This window comes from Coregonus clupeaformis, chromosome 17, assembly GCF_020615455.1.
Source record: "Coregonus clupeaformis isolate EN_2021a chromosome 17, ASM2061545v1, whole genome shotgun sequence".
In the NCBI taxonomy this organism is placed as follows: domain Eukaryota; kingdom Metazoa; phylum Chordata; class Actinopteri; order Salmoniformes; family Salmonidae; genus Coregonus; species Coregonus clupeaformis.
This window is the reverse complement of record NC_059208.1, coordinates 73,076,999-73,102,209: the sequence shown is the minus strand read 5'-3', so window position 1 is coordinate 73,102,209 and position 25,211 is coordinate 73,076,999. Positions and strand designations below refer to the sequence as shown.

The following is a 25,211-nucleotide window of genomic DNA, read 5'->3' as shown; positions in this document are numbered from 1 at the left end:
TCAGCAAGCCCCTCAAAAGGAGTTAAAGTTTCCCTAATGAAGGATGCAGATCATTTAGATACGTAGCCATACATTCAATGAAAGTTTGACTACACACTACTAATGTCTTACAATGCAATGGCGGTGGTCTATCACAATGCACTGTAAAACAATGTCCTTAAATGTGCACATTACATGTGTCATTTCTTACAAAACATGCCTTAAGTCTTTGCAGACTAGCATAATCAAATCTAACTGACCATCTGTCAAGTAAGAAATTGAGTAAATATCTTAAGGATTACAACAGTACCGCTGGGAAACAGAGCACACCCCATTGCTCTACATCATCAATGTTCATCACTGATTTAATTGAACGGAAATTACACTTAAGTCTGCATGTCAGAACAATAACCTCTATTCTACATAGTATCCAGGAGATGGCAGCATAGCCATGTGGATGTGAGAGAGAGCTCTTCTCTTGTTGAAGACCACTGCTGAGTCTCGGCTTACTGATGTTCCTGATGCATAAGAAATCTACTGAGAGATAGCTAATCGCTTGCTTCACATATGTATTAAACATGTGGAAACCACATAACACTATGCACAAAAATGATCAGGTTATAAAACAAATGCCCTCTAACATTAAGCCGCAAAACAGATGAGCTCATTTTAAGCATATCATCCAATAGCCATATATTTTACTTTAGGATTGTCTCTCCACAGCCTCAGTCTATGAGAGTAATATGATTCAGTGGCTCTGTTAGACAACATGCACAGTATGAGACAATTAATCACATGTAGCCTATGGAATGAAAGTTAACAACCTATCCCTCATGCTAAGGACAGTCAAACTCTCCATCAAACTGACAGCAACCAGAGGTGATATTTTGATATGCTTGAGCTATAGATTTTTCACTTTACCACCATGGCCACCACCAATTTGCGGATATGATATGAGTATTGAGCACTAGTGGCAGAGTGTGGTTGTCACGATCGTCAGGGAGAGACCAATGCGCAGCGTTGAAGGTGAACATATTATTTAATGAATGAACAAAACAACAGACGATAACGTGATGTCTACGGTTTACACAACCAAATACGAACAAGAAACCACAAACACAAAGTGAAAGACAGACAGTTAAATATGGCTCCCAATCAGAGACAACCAGCTGACACTCGTTGCCTCTGATTGGGAGTCACTCAGGCCAACATAGAAATACAACATATAGACTATCCACACCCTGGCTCAACATATAGAGTCCCAGAGCCAGGGTGTGACAGTACCCCCCCTAAAGGCGCGGACTGCGACCGCGCCTAAACGTACACAAACCAGGGGAGGGCTGGGTGGGCATTCCTCCTCGGAGGCGGTTCCGGTTCCGGGCTTGACCACCACCCTTCCACCATCCCCCCGTGGCGCCCCTGGTCCGGTCTGGCCCCGCTGGCTGGAGCTGGACCGGACATCGTTGAAGCGGACCGCTTAGGCTCCGGTGTGGAGCAGCTAACCGGTACCTTACCAGGCACCGGTGACCCAGGCACGGGTTGTGCGGGACTGACAACGCGCACCCCTGGCTTGGTGCGTGGAGTAGGAACGGGCCGGACCGGGCTGACGATGCGCACCCCTGGCTTGGTGCGTGGAGTAGGAACGGGCCGGACCGGGCTGACGATGCGCACCCCTGGCTTGGTGCGTGGAGTAGGAACGGGCCGACCGGGCTGACGATCGCGCACCCCTGGCTTGGTGCGTGGAGTAGGAACGGGCCGGACCGGGCTGACGATGCGCACCCCTGACTTGGTGCGGGGAGCAGGAACAGACCGGACCGTACTGGGGACACACACCACTGGCCCTACACCGGGATCTGGAACGGGCCGGACCGGACTGGCAACACACGCCAGTACCTCTCGCCGTGCCTCTACATCCCCCATCCCCTCTTCGACCAGTGGCCCCGTAACCTGGCGGCCTCCTCTGGCAACCCGCTGGGCCGCTCTATCGCGGCCTCCTGCTGGTCCGACGTCGTGAGCCCCCCCCCTAAAAATTTTCTGGGAGTCTCTCTTCCCCGTGGGCCAGGCCTCGATAATTCTCGCCCAACTCTCGCTCTTCTGCTTCCAATCTCCGCCATTCAGCTCCTCATTCGGCTTGACCCAGTCGAAGCTCTGCCTCCACTGTTGCCAAGTCCACCCACTCTGCTCCTCACTAGGCTGCTTGGTCCAGTTCTGGTGGTTTCTTCTGTCACGATCGTCAGGGAGAGACCAATGCGCAGCTTTGAAGGTGAACATATTATTTAATGAATGAACAAAACAACAGACGATAACGTGATGTCTACGGTTTACACAACCAAATACGAACAAGAAACCACAAACACAAAGTGAAAGACAGACAGTTAAATATGGCTCCCAATCAGAGACAACCAGCTGACACTCGTTGCCTCTGATTGGGAGTCACTCAGGCCAACATAGAAATACAACATATAGACTATCCACACCCTGGCTCAACATATAGAGTCCCAGAGCCAGGGTGTGACAGTGGTCCTGTAAAATCCTTTACTTTGTTCAAAATCTAAATCAAATCAGTAACATTTTGTCAATAAAGGTAGTCATACATAAATATGTAATGGCAAGTTATGCATTTTTTTACAATTCTGAATTTGTGCTACCACATAGGCCTACTACAGAGAAAACCCATAATGCAGCATTCTAAAAACCTTTGTGAATAGATAACCTCCAAAAAATGGCAAGACACGAGGCCTTTTCCGGTTATTACTTTTCCCATGCCTGATTGGATTGATTTGTCATTTGCAACAGAGAGCTCGGCCACGGGACTGTGGCTAATCCAATTGATCGCTTTTCCATTTATTACAAATTTTTCTGGCTTTTGGGTCCAGTGTCACATTGATTCTTTGATCGCTTTCTTAGCTGGCTCCTAACAAGCTTCCGTTTGAACCACTGCATAATTACCATCCTACTTCCCTAGCTCTGCAGTCTCTGGGCTTGCCATTGACTTCAGTTGAAGAAGACAATTCCTAACATAATACTTGAAGTGGTGTGTCATAATAACTGTATTATGCTCTTCTAAGAGATAAATCCTTAACCTAATAATGTAACAATAATGTTGGATATTAAAACCTCTTAGATGTAAAGTTCCCTGTTTAGGGGACCTGCGTTGTTCTTGTACCAGTTCCAAACAACACCTTCGCTTATAAATCAATCTGTGGACACCGTAGATTGAAATGGCTTGCATTGAGCGGTAGCCCAGGTTCTCACGAACACTGAGAGATTATACATATAGATCCGCGGGCACACATAGAGATCTATTAAACCTCTAAAAGTGTAAACAATTATTTGATTAAATATAGAATTTGGCCTTTACTACTATAGCCCATAGAAACACATTGAATAACACATTAATCAATGGCAAAAAAGCCAGTAAAAAATATATAATCATAAGGAATAAGGTTTTGAAGTCTGTCCTATATCTAGCTCAGGAAATATACAGTGCCAGTCAAAAGTTTGGACACACCTACTCATTCAAGGGTTTTTCTTTATTTGTACTATTTTCTACATTGTAAAATATTAGTGAAGACATCAAAACAATGAAATAACACATATGGAATCATGTAGTAACCAAAAAAGTGTTAAACAAATCAAAATATATATTATTTTTGAGATTCTTCAAATAGCCACCCTTTGCCTTGATGACAGCTTTGCACACTATTGGCATTCTCTCAACCAGCTTCACCTGGAATGCTTTACCAACAGTCTTGAAGGAGTTCCCACATATGCTGAGCACTTGTTGGCTGCTTTTCCTTCTCAATTTGGTTGAGGTCGGGGGATTGTGGAGGCCAGGTCATCTGATGAAGCACTCCATCACTCTCCTTCTTGGTAAAATAGCCCTTACACAGCCTGGAGGTGTGTTGGGTCATTGTCCTGTTGAAAAACAAATGATAGTCCCACTAAGCCCAAACCAGATGGGATGGCGTATCGCTGCAGAATGCTGCGGCAGCCATGCTGGTTAAGAGTGCCTTGAATTCTAAATAATTGTCACCAGCAAAGCACCCTCACACCATAACACCTCCTCCTCCTCCATGCTTGACGGTGGGAACTACACATGCGGTGATCATCCGTTCACCCACACCGCGTCTCAGAAAGACACGGCGGTTGGAACCAAAAATCTCAAATTTGGACTCCAGACCAAAGGACAAATTTCCACCGGTCTAATGTCCATTGCTTGTGTTTCTTGGCCCAATCAAGTCTCTTCTTATTATTGGTGTCCTTTAGTAATGGTTGCTTTGCAGCAATTCGACCATGAAGGCCTGATTCATACAGTCAGCAATTTCTGAGGCTGGTAACTCTAATGAACTTATCCTCTGCAGCAGAGGTAACTCTGGGTCTTCCATTCCTGTGGTGGTCCTCATGAGAGCCAGCAACTGCACTTGAAGAAACTTTCAAAGTTCTTGAAATGTTCCGTATTGACTGACCTTCATGTCTTAAAGTAATGATGGACTGTCGTTTCTCTTTGCTTATTTGAGCTGTTCTTGCCATAATATGGACTTTTACCAAATAGGGCTATCTTTTGTGATGTCTTCACTATTATTTTACAATGTAGAAAATAGTAAAAATAAATAAAAACCCTTGAATAAATAGGTGTTCTAAAACATTTGACCGGTAGTGTAAATAGCCAAGAAACACAAGGACAAAGTCTCACTTCAATAGACTTTAGTTTCAGTAAATTAGACCAACTTTTATGCCTGTGCACAGCGCTTTTAAAAAGGAACCTTCACTCTGCTCTTCACGTGCGCACAGCCCCCAGCCAGGCAGTGTTGCAGTGCGAGGTGGAATGGGCTATATAGGATTCGTAGTTCTTTGACTTTTTGCGATTAATTTAGCAGCTATGAAACAAAACAGCGGAAATACTTTGAAAATAGCTACTGCAGCATTTATTTCACTATAAATGTGATCATACTTGACCAGTTTTATTCACAAATGTGAGCGAAATGCTCGCATTGTGGAGCCCTGACCACCTGCCAACATGGCTGGTGAAATAGACATTTTACCCGCAAATGCCAAAATCTACCCGCAGGTGGCGGTTGTTCATTTTTGGCCCTTGTAATGATCAAGTAACTTACTTTGATTGGTTTCAATTCAAATGGTCAAAATTAATAAGAAAAAAATGCTTCTTAGCAAAAAGCAATTTCTCAAGAAATAATTTTTCTAGGACTGTCTGGGAGTGGTCTGAGTGAGGGTCCTAATTGGAGGAGCCTAATGGGAGGGACATGTAACCTGAAAACTAGCTGTTATTGGCAGAGGAGTGCAAACTCTATTTGTTATTGGTCTAATAACCTATACTGCCTGGTGATGTCACCAGGCAGTACAAAACTCCACCCTTGCAAAACAAGCAGAAATCTCAGGCGGTCTTTTCAAACAGCTCTTATACTAAAAGGGCATTTTACAGTATTATTCCAACAAAGTGTGTAAATATATATAAAACACAGGAAAATCATGTTTTTTACTGCACTGACCCTTTAAAAATGTCAGTCTTGACCTGAACATTTTCCTTTTTCATACTTTATAAGGTTATATGGTTATGTGGTTATAAGATTATGACATTTGTGTAAATGCTGTCATCATAACATGTTAAAATAAATAGCTCTTATGTCTGCCATCATTTGATAAAAGTTGTAAGAACTTGTTAACTCGCTGACATGTGCTGATATATTGGCTTTGGGCACAGCAGATGTGTGGAGAGGCTGGCTGAAGGACAGGTGGCAGAGCAAATAGCAGCAGGTGAAGGTTAAGCCCCACCTCCACATCGACCCGTCTTGGTGGCATTTATCAAGTTCTTGACAGGGCTCGAGATGTTTATAAATCAGGACATGAGCAAATATGGGAAAACACAAAACCATTTACAGGACAATTACAAGTGTGTTTTCATGGATCCGTATGGAGACTAATGGGTTTTCATGATCAATTTTTCACTTAACAAGTGGGGCTTTCAAGTGTAGTGGGTGTTCACATTGTTAATCTACAGTATATGGTTTCGCAGATGTTGTGCAAACATGGCACAAGCCCAAAGTGGTTCTCAGTGAAATGGAGTAGGTCTACAGACATTTTAACACATTTCAAGAGATGTAAAAATGAACGGTTATTTCAGCTACTTGGGACATTGGATGTTTTACTGAGATAGGTTGATATCCAGATTCGTACAGATGCATGATGTGTTCACAAAAAGATACACATCCAACTTAATTCATCTGATTTTGTCTCGTCATAAGTGCCCATTGGGGACCCACAGCCATGACTTGCATAAAGTGTTGGATGAAACAAACCATGGGGTGTCTTAAGCAATCATAAAAATGATTTACAATGATTACAAACACAGCACGGCATAAAGAAACACTGATTATTGGTACGGTAGCAGGTAGAAAAAAGTGTGCTTTATGTACTATGCGCTGTGTCACCTGTAGATTGAGTCTCTCCTTTCAAGCACTATAATTAAGTATTAGTATTTAGTAATCATTTATTAAAATGTGTACCATTACCATACGCAGAATGCTTATTGATTGTACTTCAACCTGGTTAAAAAGTTTGGGGCAATATTTGTGCAAAATTAATAAAATGACAGAGTATACTTTCAGACAACATTTCTTTAATACAAAGTCAACATATCTACATACACAGTGGGTTTTAAACCAATCATTTCAGTTAGAAGTAACAGTTTGAAAGTGATAGCACTTGGCCCTCATACAAAGAAAAACTATTTTGCTTGAGTTTGGGTTCTTTATCTTTTTGTTGGCTGTTGTATGTATATGTTCTATTCTTTTGTAGTAATTTTTCTATTTTGTTAATTTCCCCCCTCTGCGGAATATTCCAGTAATTTGGCTGCTGTTGTCAAAAGTCTGGCATCTTTACATGAAGTCAAAGAGTAACACGTCACACAAGTTTCCAAAGATGTCCACGGTCTTGGTTTTTGGCATGGGCCCTTAACCAGTCTTTGAATTCAGTCACAAAAAGTCCTCATTTCAAGATTTAGTTCATATGAAACGGTTAGATTCCCACTGTTCAAAAGGTTATGCTGGAAATGAGTAATTCACAGCGATTCTTTGTTGTTTCGTACTCCTTTCTCCTGGTCTTTGCGTCACACGGCTCCTTCTCATTTAGTCCTGATTCATTCTGCATCCCGTAACAAAACATGGCAAAAAAAGGAACACAATATGGTTCTATAGGAGTCTTATAATGTGAGCAAAACATATTATATCATTTCATGATTCAGGGGCAGTGGTAGTTCTTTGCCCCTAATGGCTGTGTCATCGCACTATGGCCAGTTGCTAAATAGCAAAACTATCTCCTCTTTCACCATTTGACTGCCAATGGACTGTCTACTTCTTGGCTTTTTAGACAGTTGGGAAAACTAGCACTTCTCCTTTTTTGGGAGCTTTTGTTTAGGAAAGGAATAGTCCTTTGGTTGCCATCATTTCCAATGTCTGGAGAAGGAAGCAGAGTTCACTTTGCATGAAGCCTGTGCTGAGGCAAATGTTATGGGTCCTCACTGACCTGTCTCATAACAGAGTTAGCTGTCGGTGGCTAGCAGGAGATATTGCTAACATGGCAGATATGACAAAGAAAGAGGGGACTTAAGAACATGGAGCAGTGGAATACAAATGTTACTAAGGGAGAAAGCACGCTTTACAAACACCAGGAACTTCGCAATGAGCAGAACCTTATCTTTGCAGTTCAGTCTTTGATTTGAAGTAAGAGAGCGTTGAGGGTCAAATCATACAAATACATATAATCTATATATTTGTTTATTTACAGGTATTATATTCTGGATCATAGTTGATATCTAACAAAGGGATGATCATGTTGTGTCTGAAAATAAAGACAAAATAAAAAGGAGGAAAAAACGGGACTTCTGAGAAAGAGGGAGATCATAGTCTGTACATGGTCAAAAAGTACAGTACCTTTAGTCTGGCAAATTCATAAAATGTGTAATAATGTAGTTTGCCTCTAATTGAATGTTTTGTATGCTATTTCATCTACTACCTATGAAAATAATACTCAAACGAATACTAATAACTACTGTTAATGATAATAATAATTTCAACAACAATTAAAAATGCCATCTCCTTATCGGCACTGGTCTACCAAGTGGTAGGAATTAAAAAGGGTTGTAGGAGCGACGCTCGGCTAGACACCTCCCCTCATTGTTTCCAGAGAAACAAACAACATTTCCCAAGGTTATGATTATGGTTACAAAAAAAACAATATTCAAAAATCCATCATCATTTTACATGAGCAATTGAAAGTTGATGAAAAAAATAATAATAATATAAATTCATACTAAGAGTTTGGGTATATCTTTATATTCTGTATTTAAATATATATGTATGTGTGAATGTGCGATATATAAATATATATGTACACATCCACACAAACACATGTTATACTTAACATTTCTACAGTGAAAAAATAGAATGTATTTTAACATAATATGAACAAATAAGCATTTATTTCTTACGGCTAATTTAAAAAAAATGCGATACAATATCTCTGTTAAAAAACTAAACAAAAACTAAAATAAAAGTCAGCTATGTAAAGTAAAATAACAATAGTCATCATAATACAACATTAATGTTTCTGTAATGTTACAATAACAATAAGGCTTTTTTGGAAATAAGAAAGACTACACACAGTTCCTTTCATCACTCTGTTAGTGTGCATACCAATCGAAAACCCTTCACAGAATCCAATGTAAAAGCATACTCCTGGGTATACCAAAGCACTGACCTCTGAGAAAAAACGAAATTGGGGGCTTTGAGGGCTTGTTTTTATCAGACACATGTACATAGTGCGTAGAATCGGCCCTGCTATCGTTTAGGTTTCAAGTTTGGTGATGTGCAAGTCATTTGTATAGTGGATATAACTTTCTCATTACGACATCCAAATCCAACATGGCCGCCTCTTTCCCAGTCATCTTCAATGGCCTTTGGCCTATAGGTGGAAGGGAAAAGACAGGAACCTTTCTCTGGGTTATCAACTCAGTTCCTCACTACTTTTAACCACTTTTCTTCCACTCTTAGTACCATAACTGCAAGAGGACTAGTTTCTCGCTAAGTCAAGCTTGGGACTAAAATGTCTAGTGAGAGATGGTGTGGGGGGGGGGACAATAACATGTGGATGCGCTTTCAGTCGCAGCCACCTGGGCGCGAACTACCACGGCCAGACCAGGCACCTCCATCGTCATCCCATCCCAAAGAGTCACACTTACAGCATACAGGAGAATAAGCAGCATGTTTGGTATCGACAGAAAACCACAGAAATACAAGTAATTGTAAGACAAAGTAACAAATGATTACAATGGGTTGTTGGTCACTGTACACGTTTGCGGAGAGCCCAGTTGCCGCCATTCACCATTCACCATGCCCCGACCTCATGTGGTGATTCCACTCGTTCTGTAGCCTAAAGGCCGCCCGAGCTCACCATTCAAAATGTGGACACTGCACCAGTAACTCATGGCACATCTAGTCCTGAACGAAGAGTGATCCTAAAAAGTCATGGGACATGGTTGTCATTTCTCTGGTCTTGCAAGAGTGGTCATTTACCCAGTTTCCTTGGTGACTGAGGCTAAGATAGCTATATCAGTGGTTACTGTATAAACATGTGGGGTTTGTCCTCAACAGCACCAAAAAAACGGTCCACAAGTCAAATGCTGGAGAAACTGACGTGGTAAATTGATTGAACTGGCATTTGACGAAATCTACCAATGGTAGTCCCTTTAAGACGGTCCTCACTTTCCCCCAGACTATTTTTTACTGCAGAGGCTCCTCTTAGCCCAAAGAGTTGAAGGGATATAGGGATGCCCTTTGTGGGTATGATGGACACTTGAAGAGTTCAGAGTTTGGAGTTTGAAAGGTTGTACCAGAACTATGGGCAGTATAAGTTCTCTTGCTAGAGAGAGAGAGTTGAGAGTGGTAGGGGGTACCGAATGGGGGTTGACTTCTCTTGCTAGTACCTTAGCGTTAACTCAGTGTGTTAGTCTCATCAAAGGTGTCCGACGTCTTGGGGACAATCATCTGTGTACACAGGCAACCACAGTTTTGCCATCAAAAGTGTTAATAAACAACTAGGAAAGCTACATCCAGTCCACCCTTTTCTCAGTTTCTCTCAATCCCTTAGCTTTTTTTTTTTTTTTACCTCAGTCACGTTCATCTAGTCACTTTTCCTTCATTCACTGTTATCTTTGTATTGTTTGTATGTAGTAATTTTTTTAATAGATGTCCACAAAATGTTTACAATGTCCACCTCCACATCTGAACACTTGAGGTAAGGTTAGCAGTCTGACACTTTGATTATTCCCACCCCACAGCTTGAGCCACCACTTTTGGTTCCTTTCTCCCGAGTGAGAGCGTCAGTTAGTTTTGCTGATGGAATCGTTTACACTTTACTCACCGGCATCAAAGTCCATTAGGTCCAATTGGAATTGCACTCTTGTTGGTGTTTTAAATGGATTTCTTTACAAAAAAAATCTACAATTTGTTTGCTTTCCTGTTGGTTGAATTTTGTTTTCTGGTTGTTGTTGTTGTTTGTTTTTGTTGTTGTTGTCATTTCAAATTTCAAGCAGGTTTCTATGGCCCAGGAGACTGTTGAGGGGGACACCGGATTTGGGGGAAGAGATGGCTTTTTACGTTGCATAGTGATCAAAGCTTCCTAGGTACTCCAGACCCGCCTGGTAGGAAAACTGATATTCATCCTGCATAGACAAAACAAAGACAAAAGACAAAATATTAAACATGAATATCACATTGTGATAGCAGCAAAAAAGAGAATAATCAAATGTTCAATGTAATACTACAAAGCCAGCAGCTCTAAGACTTACAGACAGTACCAATGCTAACACAATGCTAATGCGTATTCTTAGCACCATGGTCAAACGACATAAAAAAACACAAGGACCACAACATCCACAAAGGCCTGTGGGTCTAGAACAGGGACGTCAAATTATTTTTCCCTGCGGCCTGCATTTGGTCTTCACCGAGGTCTGTAGGTTGCACTTAAAATGTATTCAACTTCCTCGCCGTCAAAATTAGCAAAAAATTGTTATCTTTCCATCACTTTTGGAATTTACGATACTCCCTGACTGTCTAGCTTTCGTTTCGATAACTGTTAGCAAGCTGGGCAGAGTAAGGAGACTATAAATGTAGGTCCATTATCACTTCTACACTGTTTCGATTTGGTTTTAGTCATTTAAATGTCGATTGAGAAAAAAAATCTTTAAAAAATAAACCAAATTAAAAATTACTCAAACCACCCGCAGGTCGGATTGAATGGGCTCACTCTAGGGCCTTGAGTTTCACACATGTGGTCTAGAGTGACCTCTCACCTCTGTCTGCACCATGGCCGGCCTCTGTGTCCGCAGCATCTTGACCGTTTGGAAGATGTCCACCACGCCCTCGTAGCGCATCCTCTCTAGCACGATGCTGAGCGTAATGAAGACACCGGTCCGGCCAACCCCCGCACTGGAAAAACAACAACACACACACCAGATGAAATCCAACTATCACACAAAGAGCTCTATCTTGCGTCCATTTTTAAAGTTGTCTAAAGTCTATTGGCTGGTTTAAAGCTTGAATCCTTAATTGAAACAATAACAAAGCAGACACCCCGCCTCTGTTTTAGTAAAAAGCTGAGGGATGGGCCTGGAGAAATGTAACCACTCTCAAATTCATTAAAAGAGCCATGGATGAAAGGACTGACCATCCATGATATTAAAATTGAAGTTTGAAACCATGTTTTGAGGCTAGTTTACATTTACATTATTTATAAACATTGGAGTAAAACAAGCGTATATTTTGGATTCTGATGATGTACGACAGTTTAACTAAGATCATGAGGCATGTATAAGTTATATTCTTCAAGAATCAATGGGTATATATCATTAATTTACATGTCAAAAAATGTATGCAGCAACTTCGGCTTTAAGATGAAGCTAAAATCCTAGACTAAAAAGTATGAATAAATGGAGAATCTCCATTGAACATTATTCTTAGTCTAGGGCTAGATTTATTCATCTGTGTCCAGGAAACTGGCCCTAAATATGGGTCTAGGGAAATCAAGTTCTAGTAACAGCTATCATGTGTCCATTTTGGTCATTCTATTTTATTTCTTCTGTCCCTGGATACGAGTCATCATCTGCCATCGCTAGACAGTTTAACACCTGGCTTTAAAATGATAATGTGAGAGGTAATCTTGATGTGAGGAATGTACACATTCCACTTTGATGCCCGCTCACGCGCCGGCACAACACAAAATGAACACACACACACACACATGCATGCACGTACACAATCTCGAACACATGCGAATGCATTCATGGATGCACGCATGTACACAATCATAAACACATGCGTGCACACACACACGAACACGCACCCACATTTGAGCATGCACACACACATACACACACTTTGCATCATTAAGCCCCCATTGCAAACCTTTCCCTGCAACAGTCACCCAAAATAGGGTGAGTCTTAACTCTGATCCTGAAATACTTGAGGGCTGTCTCCGTAAGCTACTTTGGTGTGAAATGACTTCCACTTCACCAATGGAACAATAATTGATATGACAACAGATTTATTTTTCTCTCCTACCCACCCCATGACAGTTTCTGAAAGGTTACAATGTTTTTTGCCAAAGATAACTTTGACCATTGTTTACCTCGAAAACTTCTGATAGTAGATTGACCGAACAAAATAACCCACCCCTCCATCCCTGCACACCAATCCCATCCTCCCCTGGAGTGTGGAGAAAGCTCTTCCCTGGGAGCTAGTCACAGCTTGTCATATGGCTCTTAAACTCCATCAAACAGCCGTGGAAGGCAGCATTGAATGAGAGGTTTTACACTCCCATTCACAGAAAGTAATCAGGCAATTAATGACAAAAACCGTGTGGCTCTATTAGATAGGAATTGGGGCTGCAGTAAAATAGAGAGAAAGAGAGAGGGAGAGAGAGAGTTGTTTGTTTGTTTATTTGGATCCCCATTAGCTTTTGTAGAGGCAGCAGATATTCTTCATAGGGTTCACAAAAAACACAGAACATGACAAGTAAAAGAAACCACTGGTACCCTGATGGACAAGGACAGTCACACAAATTTAAAATACAACGATATACAAACAATAGAATAAAAAAAAATATATATAACAATACAAACAATACAACTAAATACATAACGTGTGTGTTAGAGTGTGTCTATGTGTGCGTGTGTTTGTGTGTGTGTCCCCTCAAAGTCCCCGCCATTCCATGAGATGTTGTTTAAGGTAATTTTGCTGTTTGCTTGAGGAAGGGAATCCCATGCAATCATGGCTCTGAGGACTTGGGGACTGTGAAGAGACCCCTGGTGGCATGTCTTGCGGGGTATGTATGCGTGTCTGAGCTGAATGTTATTTGATTATGCAGACAATCTGGAATTTTCATTACGGTAATACTTCTAATAAAAACGAGAAGAGATGCAGTTAATCTCTCGTCAACCCTCAATCAGGAACGACTGACATGCATGTTGTTGATGTTAGTTCTGTATGTGCAGTTAAGGGCAAGCCTGCTGCCCTGTTTTGAGCCAGGTGCAACTTTGCTAGGTCTTTCTTTGCTGCACTTGACCATATAATCACAGTAATCAAGATGGGACAAGACCAGATCTTGAACAACTAGTACAGTTGATTTTTTTGTAAAAAACGCTGAACATATTTTTATGAGACACACTCCTCCCCATCTTCTTATTCTGAGGGGTTGGGTTAAATGCGGAGGACACATTTCGGTTGAATGCATTCAGTTGTGCAACTGACTAGGTATCCCCCTTTCCCTTTCCTTTCCTTCACAACAACTTTATCAATATGACACCATGATAATTGACTATCCAATGTTATACCTAGGAGTTTAGTTTCCTCAACTTGCTCAATGGTCACACCCTTTATACACAACTCCAGTTGAGGTTTAGGTTTTAGAGAATGTTTGAACCAAATACAATGCTTTTAGTTTTAGATGTATTTAAAACCAGTTTATTATTAATCACCCATTCTGATACTGACTGTAACTCCTTATTTAGAATTTCAGTGAGCTCACAGGCTTTGGGTGCTGACATGTAGAGTGTGAAATCATCCGCATACATAGTCATTCTAGCTTGGTGTAAGGGCAAATCATTTATAAAAATAGAGAAGAGTAACGGCCTAAGGCAACTGCCCTGAGGGACACTGCACTGTACATATCTGATGTTAGAGAAGCTGCCATTGAAGAACACTCTCTGGGTTCTATTGATTTGGACGATTGAGAAGAGTGAAGGGGAAAATGCATGGGATTGAGAAAATATACGGAGGGATGAAAGATAAAGGACAAAAGAGGGGGATAGAAAGCAAGAAAGTGAGAGAGAAAAAATAAAATAATGTACCATCTTTTGATATAACACAGTGTGAGTAGGTGGAAAGAGACAGGAACACACAAAGAGCAGGAAGGTAGGGAGAGAAGGACGACGAGAGGACAACAGGATAACAAAGGAGGGAACCTACACACTCCAGACAGACAGACACTCCAGACAGACAGACACTCCAGACAGACAGACAGTAGCTGAGCCCAGTTCTCAGTATTGGACTTCCGGAGCTTTCCGAGAACAGCAACAGAGGGAGGGGGCATCCCTGACTCGTTCCTACTTCCCAGCATGCATTGCGTCAGAACTGAGCTGATTTCCGAGGTGTTAGAGTAGTACTGCAATAACACTCCAGGGCCTGTGCTCAAAATGCCAATGTGTGGTGAAGACAATGCTCTCACTGTATGCGTCCCGAATGGCACCATAGGGCTCTGGTCAAAAGAAGTTCACTATAAAGGGAATAGGTTGCCATTTGGGACATAACCACTGAGCCCTCGCCTTCCTGAGCCGCTGCATTAGCTGTGCCTCCTCTAGCAGGCTGCTGGGCTAAATCCTTTCATCAAGAGAGGATATCTCAGCTTTATTGCAGGTCCTAAGACACAGCCCTCTCTCTTAAAGGGTATATGCAATGTCTGGCGGTGATATCGTACTTTCCACATGGGAGTATGGTGGTGAAAGTCTGGTGACATCATAATGATGTCCATATAGGTAGATCTAGTGTATAGGTAGATCTCATGTTAGCCTGGTCCCAGATCTGTTTATGCAACCACAGGAGTTGGCTATACAGTACAAACAGATCTGGGACCAGGCTAATTTTTGGTGACTTTGCAAAGGAAAAAGGATGCAAAGTGGACGTTTTAATTTTCAACCAACAACATGTTGTTTCAATACAATGATGAAACTTTGCAAGTTAGCAGCGTGCAGGGACTTCTTTTTTTGAAGCATAAACATACTAAGTAACACATTTCAGTGGTACCCCAGAGGTGGTAGCCACACAAATATTTTTGCTGAATATGCTTGCCAAATTACTAAGGTTACCTTGGAAGAAAAATAACACCATGTGATAAACATTTATCACACAGGGAATCATAAAATAAAAATTGACAAATTATTTCATGTGCCTCCCATTTACAAATGCCAGGCTGCCGCTCCGTGTGATCAATTATGAATGAGCTGAGCCTTTGGCGTTGTAATGCCAGCCCATTGCAGTGGCAGTAAGGAGAGAGAGAGAGAGAGAGAGAGAAAGAGAGAGAGATTGTTAGAGAGTGAGAGATTGATAGAGAATGAGAGAGAGAGAGAGAGAGAGAGAGAGAGAGAGAGAGAGAGAGAGAGAGTTGTTAGAGAGTGAGAGAGATTGATAAAGAATGAGAGATCGAGAGAGAGAGAGAGAGAGAGAGAGAGAGAGAGAGAGAGAGAGAGAGAGAGAGAGAGAGAGAGAGAGAGAGAGAGAGAGAAAAAAACATGCATCATGTCTGAGGAGGACATTAAGACTAGCACCACGGGAGGCTGGTTGTAATCCCCTTAACAACACAAGGTATCAATCCGGATGTCGGACACCTACACACCTACAGACTCCGGATGATATGTTATATGCTGACATTGTTAGGTACATATAATGGTGTCAGTCTGAATTATAAAGAACACCACTGACACATGTCTAACATGTCTCACACCTACACGCAGGCCCATGTACACACGCATAAACACACAGATACACACAGACACACACAGACACACACAGACACACGCAGACACACTCTGACACACGCAGACACAGACATGCACACACACACACATACACAAACAGGGCCCTTACCTGCAGTGGACAGAGATGGGTCCGTCCTGGCCGAACTGCTCCTTAGTTTTGTGCACCTGGCCTATGAAGTCTATGAAGCCCTCCCCTGACTTGGGCACCCCCTGCTCCGGCCAATCAGTGAACTGGAACTGCCGCACTGTCCTGGACTGCCCATCCTGAGAAAGGGAAAGAGAAGAAGAAGAATGGATGGAAAGGGTAAGAGAGGAGAAAGAGGAGGATCGAGAAAAAGGGAAAGACAAAATTATGTAAAGGGAGAGAAAAAGAGAGGGGTTGGTCAGTAAAAACCAAGATCCTTCACTTTACGTCCTCTGTGTCACAGACTCTTTCATTGTCCACTATGACGACCACATACCAAGCAAACAAACTGATTCAGCAACAGAAACAATAACTGTTTCACTACACACCCCAGAGAGAAACTTGATCTGGGGTCAGCGAACCGCCAAGTCCCAACGCTGTCCCTATCTGTGTCTAGTAGACCGCACAATAACAACAACAACTGGCCAGTTCAACTTCACCATCATACAACACCACAATGACCTGTCTCCCCTGACGTTCATCTGACAGTCTATCAGTTCGCTTTTTCTCTCTCTAACTATTTTCTCCCTTTCTCTCGCTCTCTAACAATCTTTCCTTTATTTCACTCCCTCTGTCTCTCTTTCCCCCTCTCCTTCTCCCTCCCTCTATCATTTTAACTTGTCATTTCTTCAGTGGAATAAGTCCCGGTTAGAGGAAATCAATAGGGCATCTGGCATGACAAGCGTCTTCTTCTAAACATTGTGTTAAACGGGGTAATCCTGGATGGAGGACTGATGGATGGAGGGACCTGACATGCAAAAAATGACATGCAACCAGTCCTCCTGGATGGAGGACTGGAGCTGCCGCTCCAGTCCACATCGGTGCGGACTGGACTTACACTAATTGAGAAAATTGCTTTATTTGAATCTCTGCCGAAGGGTAGTCAATTATGGTGGTGTCTTAATCTCAGTAGTCGACTGGAAGGGAAAGGAAACAGTCTCTGAATTTGAATTTGGCAACTGAGGCTGAGGATACAATACAGAACCAAAGGCTACGTCCTTATACTCCTCAAACACTCCCTAGTCCTTAGCCTTGTCTCCTTTGCTTGATGACTGATCATTGAACAGAGTAGATTGGCTTCCACTATACTGCTTATACCCATCAAGTGATTTCAGGTCCATTGTCTGGAAAGGAGACAAGGAAAAGAGAAAAGGAGAGGAGGCTGTATGTTGAATTGGTTCGTAGCCTTAATACACTGAACAAAAATATAAACATGTAAAGTGTTGGTCCCATGTTTCATGAGCTGAAATAAAAGATCCCAGAAATGTTCCATACGCACAAAAAGCTTATTTCTCTCAATTTTGAGGACAAATGTGAATACATCCATGTTAGTGAGCATTTCACCTTTGCCAAGATAATCCATCCACCTGACAGGTGTGGCATATCAAAAAGCTGATTAAACAGCATGATCATTACACAGGTGCACCTTGAGCTGGGGACAATAAAAGGCCACTCTAAAATGTGCAGTTTTGTCACACAACACAATGCCACAGATGTCTCAAGTTTTGAGGGAGTGTGCAATTGGCATGCTGACTGCAGGAATGTCCACCAGAGCTGTTGCCAGATAATTTTATGTTAATTTATCTACCATAAATTTACAGTACGTCCAACCAGCCTCACAACCACAGACCAAGTGTAAGGCGTCGTGTGGGCGAACGGTTTCCTGATGTCAACATTGTGAACAGACTGCCCCATGGTGGCGGTGGGGTTTTCATTCTTCGCCATCACCTCATGTTTCAGCATGATAATGCACAGCCCCATGTTGCAAGGATCTGTACACAATTCCTGGAAGTTGAAAATGTCCTAGTTCTTCCATGGCCTGCATACTCACCAGACAATGAGTGCATTGAGCATGTTTGGGATGATCTGGATCGATGTGTACGACAGCATGTTCCAGTTCCCGCCAATATCCAGCAACTTCGCACAGCCATTGAAGAGAACATTCCACAGGCCATAATCAACAGCCTGATCAACTCTATGCGAAGGAGATGTGTCGGGCTGCATGAGGCAAATGGTGGTCACACCAGACACTGACTGGTTTCTGATCCATGCCCTTATCTTTCTTTTTAAAGGTATCTGTGACCAACAGGTGCATATCTGTATTGCCAGTCATGTGAAATCCATAGATTTGGGCCTAATTTATTTATTTCAATTGACTGATTTCCTTATATGAACTGTAACACAGTAAAATCTTTGAAATTGTTGCATGTTGCATTTATGTTTTTGTTCAGTATAAATGTCCCAAGCAAAAGGCTAAGAAGTCCTAATACTCCCCAAAAAATGTCCTTGATGACTAGTCTTCAGACTCATCAGTGTAAAAGTGTCTTTAATTTGACTGTCACAAGCAACTGTTTTCTCTTATCTCTCTCTTACCATTCTGTTTTTTCCTTTAAACCTAATTTGAAAACATTTTGCCTCCCCGCACGGATTAAAAGCGAAGGAGAAGAAAAAACAACAACAACACAATTAATGAAGCGCGTAGAGACAAATCTAAATAAATACATTTAACACACAACCTTAGGGGCTGCACACTGTGTCAAATTGTGTGATTAAATACGTGATTGCCTCGCTAGCAGATACAGCTGAAATGTGGAGTCTCTGCTATTGCATGCACATGAATATGTGCACACACACACACGCACGCGCACCCACACACACACATACACACACACACACACACACACAACCCTACTCTTTCCACACAGACATACCAACCACCTCTTATTCGTTCCCTCTCTCTCCCACCCACCCACCCACCTCTCTCTCTCTCTCTCTCTCTCTCTCTCCGCTCCTCGTCTGTCTCCCTCTCTTCCTCCAGTCACCTCTGATTAGAGGTCCCTTTCATTTCTTGGGGAGAGCTTACGCGTACGGCCCAACCTGATTACTGGAGTGGGCCGCTTTGATGATTCAATCACAATTAAGACAGCCTAGAACCACCACTGCTGCTGCCGCTCCAGTCCACCTTTCCCAGGCACTCCTTACTGTGTGTGTGTGTGTGTGTGTGTGTGTGTGTGTGTGTGTGGTAGGGGAAGGTATAGTTTGTGTGTGGTACCTAGAGCACCAGCTTAAGCGGCATGTATGTCTAATCTGCCCAGTGGGAGTAGCAGGGGGCTGAGGGCTAGGCCAGTGTGTAAAGTGTTTTTTTCCCAGACCAACATGAGTGCTCCTAACTAGCCGCCATGCTGGCTCAAGCAGCAATCCAACATGTGGGCTAGTGTGCTGCAATACAGTTACCGTTACATTGGACACAAAATGGCCGCCTATACTGTACAATGGGCCTTAGTGCTTAAACAGACCACTGACAATCATATTATCATAGAAATGGTTGTGGTCTTATGCACTTCCCTAAAATGGGCTAATGGTACATATATGAAAAGGACAAAAAGCGCTTCACACTGTATGCTCCTTATAACACCTACACAACGTTTGTACAACATTTCGATCAAGAGGATCTTCATCAGGTCAAAGCTCTCTCTGGATCTAAATATTGTCATTAAAAGGGGCAATCTGCGATCTTCTCCAACCCAATCCCTCAGTTGTTTACCAAAACAGTGGCGGAGTGGCCACTTTGTTGTTGTTTGAACTACAGATTGCCCCTTTAAAGGTGGTATAATGAGCAACCATACTATCATACTCATGACACATACCCCATCATGTGATGGAGAAAAATGGCCTCAATCAGCTTGCTTTCTCCGGTCTCACTAATGATACAGATGAAAGGTTGAATGGAACATACACTAGGCATGTACACTAAGTATACAAAACATTTGCCCTCAGAACAGTCTCAATTCATCGGGGCATGGACTTTACAAGGTGTCGAAAGCATTCCACAGGGATGCTGGCCCATGTTGACTCCATTGCTTCCCACAGTTGTGTCAAGTTTGCTGGATGTCCTTTGGGTGGTGGACCATTCTTGATACACACAGGAAACTATTGAGCGAAAAAATTAACAGCAGCGTTGCAGTTCTTGACACAAACCGGTGCACCTGGCACCTACTACAATACCCCTTTCAAAGGCACCTAAATCTTTTGTCTTGCCCATTCACCCTCTGAATGGCACACATACACAATCCATGTCTCAATTGTCTCAAGGCTTAAATATCCTTCTTTAACCTGTCTCCTCCCCTTCATCTACACTGACTGAAGTGGATTTAACAAGTGACATAAATAAGGGATCATAGCTTTCACCTGGATTCACCTGGTCAATCTATGTTATGGAATACTCAGTGTTTAGTACAGTAGCATTTCTAGACATAGTATTTATGGGAGAGAGACATAAATAGAAATAGAATATGTCATCTCTAAGGAAAGGACATACGCATGGACACACACACACACACACACACACACACACGCACACGCACACACACACACACACACACACACACAAGCACACACTTACCCTGGCGTCGGTGACTTTGAACTCTCGGAGGATGTACTGGGGCATGTTGTACTCAGCCATGGGGTCCACCACAAAGTACTGGTACCTGGCCGAACGCTCAGCGGGCCAGTACTGATGACATTTTTCCTGTGAACACAGAGAGAGAGACACAAACATGTGAGGAGGCATAGGATAAATAGATCTTTGAGATGCACGTGGATACATAGACTACAGTTAGCGCAGGTTAGGCATGTGTTCCGTTTGTCATTGGGGTAGTAGTGATGACTGCACTACAGAGGATAACAACGCTGAATGATGGACAGAGAGAAGAATGCTTGAGGTGAGTGGGTCTGGGAGAGAGAGAGAGAGAGAGAGAGAGAGAGAGAGAGAGAGAGAGAGAGAGAGAGAGAGAGAGAGAGAGAGAGAGAGAGAGAGAGAGAGAGAGAGAGAGAGAGAGAGAGAGAGAGAGAGAGAGAGAGAGAGAGAGAGAGAGAGAGAGAGAGAAGAGAGAGAGAGAGAGAGAGAGAGAGAGAGAGAGAGAGAGAGAGAGAGAGAGAGAGAGAGAGAGAAAAGAAAGAAAGAAAGACAAATAAACTGTCTCCTACCCTGCCCATCTCTCTGAGTTTGGTGAGCATGACTACGATGGTAGAGTTGTTCTCCCACAGCATCCTCCAGAAGTCTTCTGTGGTCTCTGCCAATGGGCCCTGCGTGGCGATGTAGGCCTTCTGTTGCCTGGCAACACACACACACACATTCAGGTCAGACATGTAGCGTGCTGAGTCAGACAGACAGACAGTCACAGACAGGCATGCATGCAAACACACACACCCCTCCCCCTCTTTCTCTCTCTCCCCCACCCACCCACCCATTCCACCTACCTGTATCCATCGATGAAGCTGGCGTTGATGTAGTCGGAGCCCTCGAGGCCCCTGATAGGCTGCAGGCAGACGCGGGTGGTCTCGTAGGGCATGATGTTCACCAGACGGTTCTTGAACTTGTTGCAGGGCAGGTTGGCACTGATGAACCTGGACGTGTGGGCCTTGGAATTGGCCAGGCGCTGTAGAAGAGGAGGAGTTGGAGGGGTGGATGGGGGGATGAGGGAGAGATGGAGAGGAGGAGAGAGGGGGAGAGGGGGAGGTGGAGGGATGGGAGAAGAGAAGAGGGGAGAGAAGAGGGGGAAGGAAGGAGATAGAGGGAGAGAGAGAGGGATGGATGGAGTCATATGGAACGAAAGTCAAAAGGACAGAAAGTGGTAGAGAGAGAAGGCGAGATGGAAGGAGAGCGAGAGATTAACGACTGCAGAGTAATAAAGAACTGTGAGATCTAATCTTATCTGAGCGAGACAGAGCCGAGCCTTAAACGATCGCTAAAGCACCTTATAAATGAAGACACATCTATTTGATGAATGCTTTCATAATGTATGGCTGGATGGAGCAATCAAAGAACACAGTCTTTATTCTACTGCCCATTTTCTTTTCATATCCCTGTGTACCTTGCGATGTGAAGTCACGTGTGAGGTGCTATGAAGTAAGATAGTATGACTTGAAGCACTAGTCTGTACTACTGTAACAAGCTAGCATCAAACAGAAACTGGAGAGAGGGGTTTCTATGAGGCTGTAAACCCATCTGCAAAAAGTGGGTCACTCAAGTCTTTGATAATGGGGGTCTGATATATGCTCTACAAACAGTCGAGCACACAGTCACACAGAATACATTCGAGCATGCCCGTGCACACACACAGTGTCATGATCCAAATTGGTACCTGTACTGACAAATGACCATCAAAGGGACCGTCAAGGCAGTTTGTGGGTCAGTCTGTCTGACAATATCATCCCTCAAACGCACGTGCACACACACACACACACACACACACACACACACACACACACACACACACACACACACACACACACACACACACACACACACACACACACACACACACACACACACACACACACACACACACACACACACGTGTCCAGCACCAGCCACCTCACCACCTTCTCCTCATCCCCCTCTTCTCCCCATTCGCTCCTTTGACCTTGATGTCTGCTGTGTGTAAGCTATACCTTTTCTGACAGCCTCTCTCTATCCCTTCTCTCTCAATCTTTCTCTCAACTTAACTCTCGCTACTCCTTCCTCCCTCCCTAAAATGTCTCTCACTCATTCCCCCTATGTAATTTTTTCTCTCTCTCCCTCTCCCCTTCTCTCTCTCTCTTTCTCCCTCATCCCCCTCTTCTCTCTCCCTCTCTCTTTCAGTGCCAAAAGCCCAGTCTGTCATTGCCACTTGGATTTGGGTCAACCCTCCTGTCCCCATCCCCTCCTCTCTTCCCTCTCTCCTTTCTTCCCTTTGATCCCCCTTTTACAGAGGCACCTGGAAGGGTATGAGACGGGCTGGCAAGGCTAAAGACGCCCAGAGCTGCTACTACACCAAACTCCGGGGGGAGAGTTTGGATTGGAAACCAACCAATCTGGCAACCCGTCCTCCTTTTCCTTCCTCCCTAAGGGCAGAGATGCACCTAGGAAACCTCTAGTCAAAGAAACAACCTTAGTTGCCATATTTTCTCCACTCTCGTACTCCTTTCCACAGGGAGTTCTGGATGATACTGTACTTATGTTCTCTGTCATGTAGCCTACCACTACCATGATGCTAAGCATGATGGGCGGGATTTGCATTTTTGGGACTATTCCATTGGTTCCATTGGGCCAGGCAAGCTTAATCAAGCATAGCTGAAGCGTTGCTATACTATTTGAACCCAGGTCTGGTGTGCGTGCTGGCAGTCGTAAGTAAACAAAGGCATAAACATCGCTATGGACGACTGTACTGATCTCAAGCCTATAGAGCAGGGTTTCCCAAACTCGGTCCTATTTGAATCAGCTGTGTAGTGCTAGGGAAAAAATCTAAACGTGCACCTAAGGCTGTGGCGGTCATTACATTTTGTCAGCCGGTGATTGTCAAGCAATGCAATGTAGTCTATTTCAGAAGAACAGAATAGCCTACTCTGAGTTGTCCTTATGTTAGGCCCTGATCTGGCTATGCCATATGGCTATGGGATACACAAGTTCATTTAACAGACAAGATTTGCTTAGAATTCCTTGGCATTATTTTATATTATTTGATAGGATGACGAATACAATTGAACATAACTCAATAAAATAGAAAGGATATTTTCTCCAAACGATTTGAGGGAGTGCGCACATGCTGCTATTCTGTGTTGAGCAGTTAACAAAGAAACAGGTCCTCCTATGTGCTTAATTTAGAGTTATTTATGCAACTTTAGTTGTGATACAAATGTTGGGCTATATGTTTTGGTTTTTAATACATTCTAAGGCTGCATGATGCGACTCTAATGATGATTTGAAAAAAGTCGCATGAAAGGCATGAGCTCTGCTTAGTTTTTTGCGCAGGCTGTACACACTTCATAAGTCTCTCATTCACAATTTGACAAGCACTTGATAATGCATCGAATTTCCCGGCGGTATCCCCTTTATGTAGCCGTAATGCCCCCTAAAAGAATCCTTGCCTTTTGAAGCCAGTGGCCATTGTGCCCTTGGGCTGAATATAATGATTATAATTCCCTTCTCCCAGCAGCGTGCTCTGAAGCACCTCTCACTCACATGGCTCTCTCAGATATCTCAATTCTTATTAGCCAATGCCCGTCACGTGAACAGGTTTTTCTCACAGGCTACAAGTGAAGAAAGACACATCGGGGACACATCTGTGGCAGTCCTTATCGAATTCCGAGGTGCATATTGAAGATGTTGGAAGAACTGTCCACATTTACTTTCGCCAGTCAATAAGATGAGTAGGCCTAACGAACAGCTATCCCCCATAGTACAAAAGTTGACCTATTATATTCTGTGCGATAAATAAATATTCCCAACTTAGTCTGGGACAGTTGTAAATTGTGATAGATCCCAGATTAATACAACCACAAGCATCAAAAAACCTTTTAAAAGCAATGAGGCTGATGCAACAGATCAGAACTTTCACCTTAAAATGTTGATAAACTATTAGGCTATTTCTTCACATTATAAGCGCAGCAATGCACACATAGCAGTAGGCTATAAACGCCAATGTTCCAAAATGCAATCAATTAGCGGGAAAACACTATTCTCAAAAGTTACCGCAAATGCTATTATGCATGTAATGCTATTATTATAAAGGTGCATTTCTATGGTGAAAATTGTCTTCCCCAAACTTGAAACTCACGCGCCGCGTATGTATGCCAGTTAGGCTTTACACCTGTTGTAAAGCAGATTAATGTAATTAATTTTAAGAAGATATTTGGCCACTTAAGTAGTGATAGAAAACATATAAAAACATATAGGCCTATGGGCTAGGCTACATAAGGTGTGCGACTATGATTTGAAAAGGCATGTGCTGTTTCTTGCTTTACTGCACACAAGCTGGGCATCATTCACAAGTAATAATATATCGTTCAGAAGGGATAGGCTAATATTGTCACCCATCAGACTATTTTTGATTTAATCTTTACATATACTAAATAATATAATCTATGTGTGAAATTTGTTTTGATTTAGAATGGACCATTATC

The 25,211-nt window shown here is 42.8% G+C and overlaps 1 protein-coding gene across 23 annotated transcripts in view; it reads right to left on the bottom strand.

The window, feature by feature from the left end:
* Positions 1-6,596: 6,596 nt before the first annotated feature.
* LOC121532940 (receptor-type tyrosine-protein phosphatase S) overlaps positions 6,597-25,211 on the bottom strand; it is a 225,496-nt gene continuing 206,881 nt past the window's right edge. For all 23 annotated transcript variants that reach the window (XM_045226526.1, XM_045226525.1, XM_045226528.1 and 20 more), the window contains 6 exons: positions 21,528-21,706; positions 21,255-21,381; positions 20,671-20,796; positions 16,194-16,348; positions 11,348-11,483; positions 6,597-10,717 (listed from right to left, as the gene is read on the bottom strand). In XM_045226526.1, coding sequence (XP_045082461.1) covers positions 10,649-10,717; positions 11,348-11,483; positions 16,194-16,348; positions 20,671-20,796; positions 21,255-21,381; positions 21,528-21,706 — 792 coding nt within the window. In that variant the 3' untranslated portion in view covers positions 6,597-10,648. The remainder of the gene's footprint in view (positions 10,718-11,347; positions 11,484-16,193; positions 16,349-20,670; positions 20,797-21,254; positions 21,382-21,527; positions 21,707-25,211) is intronic.